At 40.2% G+C, this 14,406-nt stretch overlaps 1 protein-coding gene across 4 annotated transcripts in view; it reads left to right on the top strand.

Annotated features, from left to right (window-relative positions):
• The first annotated feature begins 3,209 nt into the window (after window positions 1–3,209).
• LOC135534027 (zinc finger protein 585A-like) overlaps window positions 3,210–14,406 on the top strand; it is a 37,037-nt gene continuing 25,840 nt past the window's right edge. Inside the window, exons 1-3 of one of the 4 annotated variants that reach the window (XM_064961191.1) lie at window positions 3,210–3,330; window positions 3,678–3,778; window positions 5,558–7,044. In XM_064961191.1, the coding sequence (XP_064817263.1) occupies window positions 6,241–7,044 (804 nt within the window). In that variant the 5' untranslated portion in view covers window positions 3,210–3,330; window positions 3,678–3,778; window positions 5,558–6,240. Of the gene's footprint in view, window positions 3,779–5,557; window positions 7,045–14,406 lie in introns of all 4 variants that reach the window. The other 3 variants (XM_064961195.1, XM_064961179.1, XM_064961186.1) reach the window with 3 other exon arrangements.

Here is a 14,406-nt window from a genome sequence, read left to right as displayed (position 1 = left end):
AGTCGGAAAGGTAGTATTTATTTATTGTCCCAGTCAGAAAGGGAGTATTTATTGTCCCAGTAGGAAAGGGAGTATTTATTATCCCAGTCAGAAAGGGAGTATTTATTGTCCCAGTTGGAAAGGGAGTATTTATTATCCCAGTCGGAAAGGGAGTATTTATTGTCCCAGTCAGAAAGGGAGTATTTATTGTCCCAGTTGGAAAGGGAGTATTTATTATCCCAGTCGGAAAGGGAGTATTTATTATCCCAGTCGGAAAGGGAGTATTTATTATCCCAGTCAGAAAGGGAGTATTTATTTATTATTCCAATCGGAAAGGGAGTATTTATTTATTATCCCAGTCAGAAAGGGAGTATTTATTGTCCCAGTAAGAAAGGGAGTATTTATTGTCCCAGTCAGAAAGGGAGTATTTATTGTCCCAGTAGGAAAAGGAGTATTTATTTATTATTCCAGTCAGAAAGGGAGTATTTATTGTCCCAGTCAGAAAGGGAGTATTTATTGTCCCAGTAGGAAAGGGAGTATTTATTTATTATCCCTGTCAGAAAGGGAGTATTTATTGTCCCAGTCAGAAAGGGAGTATTTATTGTCCCAGTAGGAAAGGGAGTATTTATTTATTATCCCTGTCAGAAAGGGAGTATTTATTGTCCCAGTCAGAAAGGGAGTGTTTATTTATTATTCCAGTCGGAAAGGGAGTATTTATTTATTGTCCCAGTCAGAAAGGGAGTATTTATTGTCCCAGTAGGAAAGGGAGTATTTATTATCCCAGTCAGAAAGGGAGTATTTATTGTCCCAGTAAGAAAGGGAGTATTTATTATCCCAGTCAGAAAGGGAGTATTTATTGTCCCAGTCAGAAAGGGAGTATTTATTGTCCCAGTTGGAAAGGGAGTATTTATTATCCCAGTCGGAAAGGGAGTATTTATTGTCCCAGTCAGAAAGGGAGTATTTATTGTCCCAGTTGGAAAGGGAGTATTTACATGTGAGTTGGCCCCCGTGAAAAGGATGCAACCCGGAGATATACAGTGCGACAGGTAACCTAGCAGTTAAGAGCGGTTAACCGAAAGGTCACTGGTTCGAATCCCTGAGACGAATAGGTGAAAAATCTGCCCTTGAGCAAGGCACTTAACTCTAATGGCTCCTGTAAGTCGCTCTGGATAAGAGCGTCTGCTAAATGTTTTATATAGACCGTCCACAAGTCAGCGTTTTGCGAACGTGAGTAGGTTACGTTGAAAACAGTTTTCCATTTTGGATGCGGTCTCCAGTCAATTTATAGGCCGAGGTTACGAATATAAAGTGTTCTCCCCCGCCTCCGTCCCTCTCCTTTAGAAACATCTTTTCTCAAAACTACGGATACAAATCATGTTTTGTGTTATTTTACACATTCAAGTTTCTCTCTTTAATCTATGCTTTACTCCCCGTCTTCTGAACCCTCGACCAATGTGATCGACATGGTGCTGTAGCCTCATATTTCTGAACGTCTGGAATATATCAACTCTGTGGCGATTTGAAAGAATATTCCCAATATATATATATATATGTGTGAAGGCTTTACTGTCTGTTGTGACGGATATTGCCTTGAATAAGACGCAGTTTACACGCTGCATTGGAGCGAAAACGATCAGCCAGAGTTACTGAACACTAAATGCTTCCTCCATTAGCTAGCTACTGGCAACATTATGTTATCGCAATAAATGAGTTTGTATTATTGTTAATAATAATAATATCCATTAATTACATGGCAGTTTAGAAGAAGTCTGAAGAAGCAACTAGCCACGTGTGTTTATATATTTATTTAAAGGTCTAGGCTCCAATTCTTCTGAATGAGTGTATCTCTATCCGCTTCTTGTAATGTGTCATTGCTTAATAACTGATGAATGCTATTTTTAACAGACCCACGTTATGTTCCCCGAAGACGTCGATTTAAGGCAGCCTTCCCGCACCTCTCTGATTCAGAGGAGTTGTTAAATGCATTTCAAGTTGAAGGTATTTAGTTGTACAACTGTCTATGTATTCCCCCTTTCCCTAGGACTTCCAGGAGTCATCTTTTAGTTCCACATCAATACATGCACAATTCATAATGTAGATTATAGTGTTCATAGTGTACTCTGCAGTTTATCTTACTGTTCGTAGTGTAGTTTTTAGCTTACACTGTCCATAGTGTACATACTGTATGTGAATTGTGTATATCTTGTCCGTATATTCTGTTTGTTGTCTGTCTGTAGCCTAGATTCTGTTTATTGTGTCAGCACCATATCACCGAGTCAAATTTCTGTACATGCGAATAAAGTTGATTCTCCATTCCATCCGTTGATTGGAGGGGGAAGTTACAGATGTTGACATGTCTCACACAGTTGTTCATCTAATGTTTCATTTTGCTATTTTTTTTTTTTTATGTTTACAAATTAAACGTGTTTTTCCAAATAATAAGTCATGTTTGTTCCTGCTTGGCCCCAGTGGTGAGACTGGTTTGGATGCTGAGTCATGAAGTTGAGCTCATTTTTCGGTCTTGTATCTATCTTTCTTAATCCAGTGTTTCCCAACCAAACTCGGTCCGTTTTGTACTTCACAGCTGATTCAAATAATCAACTAATCATCAAGATTTGACCATTTGAATCCGCTGTGTAGTGTTAGGGCAAAAAAACAAAACGTGGCAACCCTTGGTTTGGGAAACGCCGACTTAATCCCGTGGAAACTAAAGCGGTTTGAAGTGGATAGAAAAGGGGATGTATTCATTAGTTGCAGGTCATAGCAAACAGTTTTGCAATATAAAATGATATGCAATGAAAACTCGTTTCGTTTGGACAAATCCCGAGTAAATACACCCAATTGATTTATGTATAGATCATTTCATAAAACTACTTTGACGTTTGCTTTCATCACCCCATTTGGTAAATTACTCAATCATAAACAATACAACTAGTGAAAATCACCAGTAAACTCACTGAACACTCTTTCTCTCTGTGCTGTGTAGAATTGCTTGCTGTTTGGGATTTTAGGCTGGGTTTCTGTACAGCACTTTGAGATATCAACTGATGTAAGAAGGGCTATATACATACATTTGATTTGACATAGGCACGTGGGATAATACATGTACTCATTTGTTCGTGTACTGAGTAATTGGTCTTCGAATGTAGCTATGACGCAATATAGTGTATCTATGTCCCCAATCAGCGTAGTTGTATTACTGTTCTCGAGACTCTCTGCTCTCAGGTCCTTCCTGCTCGCCCCGCCCCTTTGTTTTGTTCTCATCTGGAACGTGAACAGGCCGCTTGCGTTTGAACAGGTAGCTAGAAGACCACTGAAAACTAAACAAGGATTATGTTTACAATCCAACCGGTGAGTAAATCATTAAGGTATCTACTAACGGCCAGAAGGGGGTCGTCCAAAAATATGCAATTAGCAAGTTGTTAGGTTTACATAACCGCTAATTTAGCTGGATAGCTAGCTTCTCTTCAGACTAGCTGTTTTTTTCTTTAGCTTAGTAGCTAGCTAGCTAATTGCTGTTGTAAACAATGTTTAAGCTGTAGTCAAACTGAGTCGATATTCGAATAAAATGATCGTTTTCTGACTCGTAGTTACAGGCATATCGATTGTAGCTATATGAAATCATCAACGAGTTACTGTTGTATTTTCTGTCTATTAGCCATGTTAGCTAACGTTAGCTGCTTCTTCTTCTTCTTTAGGATTTGGTTGGCGAATCGCATCCAACTTTTAGGGGCGCACAGCGCCACCTACTGTACTGGTGTGTGTGAGGCCATTCGGCCTACGTACGTTAATTGATATGGTAATACAAAATTAGGGAAAAGGAAAATTGCCCTGCCATCTATAAAAAATAAACACCCCAATCCACGAATTAACCCTCTTCTAACTCTACTCCAGACCAATGGTCTGAGAGAACAGAACACTACCACTCAACACTCTGTTTCCCCACGCTCTCCACCGGGTCTGCGTTGCACCAAACGGCGGGTGTTATAAACACTGGGAAACTTCAACTGATCCTCCTCAACACTTAATGCCAGACCATGTATCACTCCTTTTAAAGATACCCTGCTCCATAGAGCAAAGCAAATCGCATGTCCCTAATGGGGTGATCTGTAGCGCCCGCTCCCCCTGGACTGAAGAAACACAGTAAATCATCACTTATCCTAGTTACTCTCAGCACCTCAACAGTCCCCAACCTCTTCTCCACCCAACCTGACGGCACATATGGATCTACCCCCCCCCCCCTCAAAAAAAATGCAAGGATCCATTTTTCTCCACAAATCTCACTCCCGCTGGGCCAGAATCATCCCTTTTCATCCTCTTGACGAGGCCCGAGCTTGGCTGTCCTCACCACAGGATAGCTTGTTCCCCCTTCCGTTTTTATAGCGCGGAGCGCTTTCTACACGCCCACTACTTTCCTTTCTACACGCCCACTACTTTCCTTTCTACACGCCCACTACTTTCCTTTCTACACGCCCACTACTTTCCTTTCTACACGCCCACTACTTTCCTTTCTACACGCCCACTACTTTCCTTTCTACACGCCCACTACTTTCCTTTCTACACACCCACCCCTTTCTACACACCCACTACTTTCCTTTGTACACGCCCACTACTTTCCTTTCTACACGCCCACTACTTTCCTTTCTACACACCCACTACTTTCCTTTCTACACGCCCACAACTTTCGGCACGCCCCCCACTTTCCTTTAAACTGATGTGCAATTCACAACATACAGTACCAGTCAAAAGTTTGGACACACCTACTCATTCCAGGGTTTTTCTTTATTTTGCTATTTTCTACATTGTAGAATAATAGTGAAGACATCAAAACTATGAAATAACACATGGAATCATGTAGTAACCATAAATCGTTAATCCAATCAAAATATATTTTATATTTGAGATTCTTCAAAGTAGCCACTTAACATTCTCTCAACCAGCTTCATGAGTAATGCTTTTCCAAAAGTCTAAAAGAAGTTGCCCCATATGCTGAGCACAAGTTGGCTGCTTTTCCTTCACTCTGCGGTCCCACTCATCCCAAACCATCTCAATTGGGTTGAGGTCAGGTGATTTGTTTGTAAACAAAATAAATGTAAACAAACACTGTATAGTCTCAAAATATAGTTAAAACTGTAATTTAGATTTCATGGATGGTCAGTCCTTGCATCTAGCTCTGTCAAGGAATTTGAGAGTGGTTAGATTTCTCCTGCCCCATCCCTCCGCTTTTTATCAAAACAGGGTCGGGATACGCTTTGTTATTGTTTTAACTGCTGATCAGTGCTTTAAGTAAAAAAATGTAAGATTGACAATCTAATGTAGAAAATGTTTTCATTTGTCAGACTCGGCAAAACAGAATGCCGCTATACATCTACATAGATGGTCAAAACTGTTGTTTCTTTTCTCTCACCATGTTCTCCTGTTTCCAAAGGTGACCTCAAAAGGAGTTTCCACAGGGGCCCTCACAAGGAGTTTCCACAGGGGCCCTCACAAGGAGTTTCCACAGGGGCCCTCACAAGGAGTTTCCACAGGGGCCCTCACAAGGAGTTTCCACAGGGGCCCTCACAAGGAGTTTCCACAGGTGACCTCACAAGGAGTTTCCACAGGTGACCTCACAAGGAGTTTCCACAGGTGACCTCACAAGGAGTTTCCACAGGTGACCTCACAAGGAGTTTCCACAGGTGACCTCACAAGGAGCTTCCACAGGGGACCTCACAAGGAGCTTCCACAGGGGACCTCACAAGGAGCTTCCACAGGGGACCTCACAAGGAGCTTCCACAGGGGACCTCACAAGGAGCTTCCACAGGGGGCCTCCACAGGGGACCTCACAAGAAGCTCACAAGGAGCTTCCACAGGGGACCTCACAAGGAGCTTCCACAGGGGACCTCACAAGGAGCTTCCACAGGGGACCTCACAAGGAGCTTCCACAGGTGACCTCACAAGGAGATTCCACAGGTGACCTCACAAGGAGATTCCACTGCTCTGGTGACAGGAAGAAGATCTGGTGTTATGACAACTCCAGATATGAGTTCTCTATTTTTTACTTAATTAACCAACAATGCAGTTTTTAGAAGAATTAGTGTCAAGGGCTTGTAAGTAAGCATTTCACTGTAAGGTTTACACATGCTGTATTTGGCGCATGTGAAAAAATAACATTTGATTTGACACAGGAGAGAAACACCTCACACTTGTTGCAGCTCCCATTCAATAACCAGTTGTTATTGCTCCTTTTACCAAGAAACATTCAAACTCTGCGGGGACAAAATGAATCGAGAGGAGGGAGTGTTGATGGATGAAATTGAAAAGAGCTTATGGAATTTGACTGAGGACAATTTACGTTACCTGTGTGAACATCATGGACATGGTGGATCCGAAGTTAAAGGCATGGATCACCGCTCGATGAGGCGTAAAATCATGGAGGAAATGTGGGACAATACGGATTCAATTCAATTGAAGGAGCAGGGAACGTCTTGGCTACTCCAACTGAAAGAGGACATCCGGAGGATACTGGAGGATGTTAGCAGTGCACCCTCGAGTACCCTCCAGGCTGAGGATGCTAGCAGTGCACCCTCGAGTCCCCTCCAGGCTGAGGATGCTAGCAGTGCACCCTCGAGTCCCCTCCAGGCTGAGGATGCTAGCAGTGCACCCTCGAGTCCCCTCCAGGCTGAGGATGCTAGCAGTGCACCCTCGAGTCCCCTCCAGGCTGAGGATGCTAGCAGTGCACCCTCGAGTCCCCTTCAGGCTGAGGATGCTAGCAGTGCACCCTCGAGTCCCCTCCAGGCTGAGGATGCTAGCAGTGCACCCTCGAGTCCCCTCCAGGCTGAGGATGCTAGCAGTGCACCCTCGAGTCCCCTCCAGGCTGAGGATGCTGTAGACTGTGATGAAGAGTGGAGCGGAGAGGGAGGGGCTGGGTTACCTAGCAACGGGTTGGAGGCGGAGTCCATGAGTCCCAGACAATCCAACGACGCTGCAGACTGCGACGTGGAGGACAAGGATTGGTTACCTAGCAACAGACTGGAGGCGGAGTTTTCTCCAGAAAGGCACACACTAGAGCAAAGAGTGAGAGGCGTGAGTATTTATTGTCCCAGTAAGAAAGGGAGTATTTATTGTCCCAGTAAGAAAGGGAGTATTTATTGTCCCAGTAAGAAAGGGAGTATTTATTGTCCCAGTAGGAAAGGGAGTATTTATTGTCCCAGTCAGAAAGGGAGTATTTATTATCCCAGTCGGAAAGGGATTATTTATTTATTGTCCCAGTAGGAAAGGGAGTATTTATTGTCCCAGTAAGAAAGGGAGTATTTATTTATTATCCCAGTCAGAAAGGGAGTATTTATTGTCCCAGTTGGAAAGGGAGTATTTATTTATTATTCCAGTCAGAAAGGGAGTATTTATTTATTATTCCAGTCAGAAAGGGAGTATTTATTGTCCCAGTAAGAAAGGGAGTATTTATTTATTATTCCAGTCAGAAAGGGAGTATTTATTTATTATCCCAGTCGGAAAGGGAGTATTTATGTATTATTCCAGTCAGAAAGGGAGTATTTATTTATTATCCCAGTCAGAAAGGGAGTATTTATTGTCCCAGTAAGAAAGGGAGTATTTATTTATTATTCCAGTCAGAAAGGGATTATTTATTTATTGTCCCAGTAAGAAAGGGAGTATTTATTTATTATTCCAGTCAGAAAGGGAGTATTTATTTATTATCCCAGTCAGAAAGGGAGTATTTATTGTCCCAGTAAGAAAGGGAGTATTTATTTATTATTCCAGTCAGAAAGGGATTATTTATTTATTGTCCCAGTAAGAAAGGGAGTATTTATTTATTATCCCAGTCAGAAAGGGAGTATTTATTATCCCAGTCAGAAAGGGAGTATTTATTTATTATTCCAGTAAGAAAGGGAGTATTTATTATTCCAGTAAGAAAGGGAGTATTTATTTATTGTCCCAGTCGGAAAGGGAGTATTTATTGTCCCAGTCGGAAAGGGAGTATTTATTGTCCCAGTCGGAAAGGGAGTATTTATTGTCCCAGTCGGAAAGGGAGTATTTATTGTCCCAGTAAGAAAGGGAGTATTTATTGTCCCAGTAAGAAAGGGAGTATTTATTGTCCCAGTAGGAAAGGGAGTATTTATTGTCCCAGTCAGAAAGGGAGTATTTATTATCCCAGTCGGAAAGGGATTATTTATTTATTGTCCCAGTAGGAAAGGGAGTATTTATTGTCCCAGTAAGAAAGGGAGTATTTATTTATTATCCCAGTCAGAAAGGGAGTATTTATTGTCCCAGTTGGAAAGGGAGTATTTATTATCCCAGTCGGAAAGGGAGTATTTATTTATTATTCCAGTCAGAAAGGGAGTATTTATTTATTATTCCAGCCAGAAAGGGAGTATTTATTGTCCCAGTAAGAAAGGGAGTATTTATTTATTATCCCAGTCGGAAAGGGAGTATTTATGTATTATTCCAGTCAGAAAGGGAGTATTTATTTATTATCCCAGTCAGAAAGGGAGTATTTATTGTCCCAGTAAGAAAGGGAGTATTTATTTATTATTCCAGTCAGAAAGGGATTATTTATTTATTGTCCCAGTAAGAAAGGGAGTATTTATTTATTATTCCAGTAAGAAAGGGAGTATTTATTATTCCAGTAAGAAAGGGAGTATTTATTATTCCAGTAAGAAAGGGAGTATTTATTATTCCAGTAAGAAAGGGAGTATTTATTATCCCAGTCAGAAAGGGAGTATTTATTTATTATCCCAGTCAGAAAGGGAGTATTTATTTATTATCCCAGTCAGAAAGGGAGTATTTATTTATTATCCCAGTCAGAAAGGGAGTATTTATTTATTATTCCAGTAAGAAAGGGAGTATTTATTATTCCAGTAAGAAAGGGAGTATTTATTTATTGTCCCAGTCGGAAAGGGAGTATTTATTGTCCCAGTCGGAAAGGGAGTATTTATTGTCCCAGTCGGAAAGGGAGTATTTATTGTCCCAGTCGGAAAGGGAGTATTTATTGTCCCAGTCGGAAAGGGAGTATTTATTGTCCCAGTCGGAAAGGGAGTATTTATTGTCCCAGTCGGAAAGGGAGTATTTATTTATTGTCCCAGTCGGAAAGGGAGTATTTATTGTCCCAGTCGGAAAGGGAGTATTTATTTATTATCCCAGTCGGAAAGGGAGTATTTATTTATTGTCCCAGTCAGAAAGGGAGTATTTATTGTCCCAGTTGGAAAGGGAGTATTTATTGTCCCAGTTGGAAAGGGAGTATTTATTTATTGTCCCAGTCGGAAAGGGAGTATTTATTTATTGTCCCAGTCGGAAAGGGAGTATTTATTGTCCCAGTCGGAAAGGGAGAATTTATTGTCCCAGTCGGAAAGGGAGTATTTATTGTCCCAGTCGGAAAGGGAGTATTTATTTATTATCCCAGTCGGAAAGGGAGTATTTATTTATTGTCCCAGTCGGAAAGGGAGTATTTATTGTCCCAGTTGGAAAGGGAGTATTTATTGTCCCAGTCGGAAAGGGGGTATTTATTGTCCCAGTCGGAAAGGGGGTATTTATTGTCCCAGTAGGAAAGGGAGTATTTATTATCCCAGTCGGAAAGGGAGTATTTATTGTCCCAGTAGGAAAGGGAGTATTTATTGTCCCAGTTAGAAAGGGAGTATTTATTATCCCAGTCAGAAAGGGATTATTTATTGTCCCAGTAGGAAAGGGAGTATTTATTGTCCCAGTCAGAAAGGGAGTATTTATTGTCCCAGTCGGAAAGGGAGTATTTATTGTCCCAGTCAGAAAGGGAGTATTTATTGTCCCAGTAGGAAAGGGAGTATTTATTGTCCCAGTCAGAAAGGGAGTATTTATTGTCCCAGTAGGAAAGGGAGTATTTATTGTCCCAGTCAGAAAGGGAGTATTTATTTATTATTCCAGTCAGAAAGGGAGTATTTATTGTCCCAGTCAGAAAGGGAGTATTTATTATCCCAGTCAGAAAGGGAGTATTTATTGTCCCAGTAGGAAAGGGAGTATTTATTGTCCCAGTAGGAAAGGGAGTATTTATTGTCCCAGTAGGAAAGGGAGTATTTATTTATTATTCTAGTCAGAAAGGGAGTATTTATTGTCCCAGTCAGAAAGGGAGTATTTATTATCCCAGTCAGAAAGGGAGTATTTATTGTCCCAGTCAGAAAGGGAGTATTTATTATCCCAGTCAGAAAGGGAGTATTTATTGTCTCAGTCAGAAAGGGAGTATTTATTGTCCCAATCAGAAAGGGAGTATTTATTATTCCAGTCAGAAAGGGAGTATTTATTGTCCCAGTCAGAAAGGGAGTATTTATTGTCCCAGTAGGAAAGGGAGTATTTATTGTCCCAGTCAGAAAGGGAGTATTTATTTATTATTCCAGTCAGAAAGGGAGTATTTATTGTCCCAGTCAGAAAGGGAGTATTTATTATTCCAGTCAGAAAGGGAGTATTTATTGTCCCAGTCAGAAAGGGAGTATTTATTGTCCCAGTCAGAAAGGGAGTATTTATTGTCCCAGTAGGAAAGGGAGTATTTATTGTCCCAGTCAGAAAGGGAGTATTTATTATCCCAGTCAGAAAGGGAGTATTTATTATCCCAGTAAGAAAGGGAGTATTTATTGTCCCAGTCAGAAAGGGAGTATTTATTATTCCAGTCAGAAAGGGAGTATTTATTGTCCCAGTAGGAAAGGGAGTATTTATTGTCCCAGTAAGAAAGGGAGTATTTATTTATTATCCCAGTCAGAAAGGGAGTATTTATTGTCCCAGTTGGAAAGGGAGTATTTATTATCCCAGTCGGAAAGGGAGTATTTATTTATTATTCCAGTCAGAAAGGGAGTATTTATTTATTATTCCAGCCAGAAAGGGAGTATTTATTGTCCCAGTAAGAAAGGGAGTATTTATTTATTATTCCAGTCAGAAAGGGAGTATTTATTTATTATCCCAGTCGGAAAGGGAGTATTTATGTATTATTCCAGTCAGAAAGGGAGTATTTATTTATTATCCCAGTCAGAAAGGGAGTATTTATTGTCCCAGTAAGAAAGGGAGTATTTATTTATTATCCCAGTCGGAAAGGGAGTATTTATTTATTGTCCCAGTCGGAAAGGGAGTATTTATTGTCCCAGTTGGAAAGGGAGTATTTATTGTCCCAGTTGGAAAGGGAGTATTTATTGTCCCAGTCGGAAAGGGGGTATTTATTGTCCCAGTCGGAAAGGGGGTATTTATTGTCCCAGTAGGAAAGGGAGTATTTATTATCCCAGTCGGAAAGGGAGTATTTATTGTCCCAGTAGGAAAGGGAGTATTTATTGTCCCAGTTAGAAAGGGAGTATTTATTATCCCAGTCAGAAAGGGATTATTTATTGTCCCAGTAGGAAAGGGAGTATTTATTGTCCCAGTCAGAAAGGGAGTATTTATTGTCCCAGTCGGAAAGGGAGTATTTATTGTCCCAGTCAGAAAGGGAGTATTTATTGTCCCAGTAGGAAAGGGAGTATTTATTGTCCCAGTCAGAAAGGGAGTATTTATTGTCCCAGTAGGAAAGGGAGTATTTATTGTCCCAGTCAGAAAGGGAGTATTTATTTATTATTCCAGTCAGAAAGGAGTATTTATTGTCCCAGTAAGAAAGGGAGTATTTATTATCCCAGTCAGAAAGGGAGTATTTATTGTCCCAGTAGGAAAGGGAGTATTTATTGTCCCAGTAGGAAAGGGAGTATTTATTGTCCCAGTAGGAAAGGGAGTATTTATTTATTATTCTAGTCAGAAAGGGAGTATTTATTGTCCCAGTCAGAAAGGGAGTATTTATTATCCCAGTCAGAAAGGGAGTATTTATTGTCCCAGTCAGAAAGGGAGTATTTATTATCCCAGTCAGAAAGGGAGTATTTATTGTCTCAGTCAGAAAGGGAGTATTTATTGTCCCAATCAGAAAGGGAGTATTTATTATTCCAGTCAGAAAGGGAGTATTTATTGTCCCAGTCAGAAAGGGAGTATTTATTGTCCCAGTAGGAAAGGGAGTATTTATTGTCCCAGTCAGAAAGGGAGTATTTATTTATTATTCCAGTCAGAAAGGGAGTATTTATTGTCCCAGTCAGAAAGGGAGTATTTATTATTCCAGTCAGAAAGGGAGTATTTATTGTCCCAGTCAGAAAGGGAGTATTTATTGTCCCAGTCAGAAAGGGAGTATTTATTGTCCCAGTAGGAAAGGGGAGTATTTATTGTCCCAGTCAGAAAGGGAGTATTTATTATCCCAGTCAGAAAGGGAGTATTTATTATCCCAGTAAGAAAGGGAGTATTTATTGTCCCAGTCAGAAAGGGAGTATTTATTATTCCAGTCAGAAAGGGAGTATTCATTGTCCCAGTAGGAAAGGGAGTATTTATTGTCCCAGTAAGAAAGGGAGTATTTATTTATTATCCCAGTCAGAAAGGGAGTATTTATTGTCCCAGTTGGAAAGGGAGTATTTATTATCCCAGTCGGAAAGGGAGTATTTATTTATTATTCCAGTCAGAAAGGGAGTATTTATTTATTATTCCAGCCAGAAAGGGAGTATTTATTGTCCCAGTAAGAAAGGGAGTATTTATTTATTATTCCAGTCAGAAAGGGAGTATTTATTTATTATCCCAGTCGGAAAGGGAGTATTTATGTATTATTCCAGTCAGAAAGGGAGTATTTATTTATTATCCCAGTCAGAAAGGGAGTATTTATTGTCCCAGTAAGAAAGGGAGTATTTATTTATTATTCCAGTCAGAAAGGGATTATTTATTTATTGTCCCAGTAAGAAAGGGAGTATTTATTTATTATTCCAGTAAGAAAGGGAGTATTTATTATTCCAGTAAGAAAGGGAGTATTTATTATTCCAGTAAGAAAGGGAGTATTTATTATCCCAGTCAGAAAGGGAGTATTTATTTATTATCCCAGTCAGAAAGGGAGTATTTATTTATTATCCCAGTCAGAAAGGGAGTATTTATTTATTATCCCAGTCAGAAAGGGAGTATTTATTTATTATTCCAGTAAGAAAGGGAGTATTTATTATTCCAGTAAGAAAGGGAGTATTTATTTATTGTCCCAGTCGGAAAGGGAGTATTTATTGTCCCAGTCGGAAAGGGAGTATTTATTGTCCCAGTCGGAAAGGGAGTATTTATTGTCCCAGTCGGAAAGGGAGTATTTATTGTCCCAGTCGGAAAGGGAGTATTTATTGTCCCAGTCGGAAAGGGAGTATTTATTGTCCCAGTCGGAAAGAGAGTATTTATTTATTGTCCCAGTCGGAAAGGGAGTATTTATTGTCCCAGTCGGAAAGGAGTATTTATTTATTATCCCAGTCGGAAAGGAGTATTTATTTATTGTCCCAGTCAGAAAGGGAGTATTTATTGTCCCAGTTGGAAAGGGAGTATTTATTGTCCCAGTTGGAAAGGGAGTATTTATTTATTGTCCCAGTCGGAAAGGGAGTATTTATTTATTGTCCCAGTCGGAAAGGGAGTATTTATTGTCCCAGTCGGAAAGGGAGAATTTATTGTCCCAGTCGGAAAGGGAGTATTTATTGTCCCAGTCGGAAAGGGAGTATTTATTTATTATCCCAGTCGGAAAGGGAGTATTTATTTATTGTCCCAGTCGGAAAGGGAGTATTTATTGTCCCAGTTGGAAAGGGAGTATTTATTGTCCCAGTTGGAAAGGGAGTATTTATTGTCCCAGTCGGAAAGGGGGTATTTATTGTCCCAGTCGGAAAGGGGGTATTTATTGTCCCAGTAGGAAAGGGAGTATTTATTATCCCAGTCGGAAAGGGAGTATTTATTGTCCCAGTAGGAAAGGGAGTATTTATTGTCCCAGTTAGAAAGGGAGTATTTATTATCCCAGTCAGAAAGGGATTATTTATTGTCCCAGTAGGAAAGGGAGTATTTATTGTCCCAGTCAGAAAGGGAGTATTTATTGTCCCAGTCGGAAAGGGAGTATTTATTGTCCCAGTCAGAAAGGGAGTATTTATTGTCCCAGTAGGAAAGGGAGTATTTATTGTCCCAGTTAGAAAGGGAGTATTTATTATCCCAGTCAGAAAGGGAGTATTTATTGTCCCAGTAGGAAAGGGAGTATTTATTATCCCAGTCAGAAAGGGAGTATTTATTATCCCAGTCAGAAAGGGGGCATTTATTGTCCCAGTCGGAAAGGGAGTATTTATTGTCCCAGTCAGAAAGGGAGTATTTATTGTCCCAGTCAGAAAGGGAGTATTTATTGTCCCAGTTGGAAAGGGAGTATTTATTTATTATCCCAGTCAGAAAGGGAGTATTTATTGTCCCAGTAGGAAAGGGAGTATTTATTGTCCCAGTAGGAAAGGGAGTATTTATTATCCCAGTTAGAAAGGGAGTATTTATTGTCCCAGTAGGAAAGGGAGTATTTATTTATTATTCTAGTCAGAAAGGGAGTATTTATTGTCCCAGTCAGAAAGGGAGTATTTATTATCCCAGTCAGAAAGGGAG

Source organism: Oncorhynchus masou, chromosome 5 (assembly GCF_036934945.1).
Source record: "Oncorhynchus masou masou isolate Uvic2021 chromosome 5, UVic_Omas_1.1, whole genome shotgun sequence".
Taxonomy (NCBI): domain Eukaryota; kingdom Metazoa; phylum Chordata; class Actinopteri; order Salmoniformes; family Salmonidae; genus Oncorhynchus; species Oncorhynchus masou.
The sequence above is the reverse complement of the archived record's forward strand: the minus strand, read 5'-3'. Positions and strand labels throughout refer to the sequence as shown.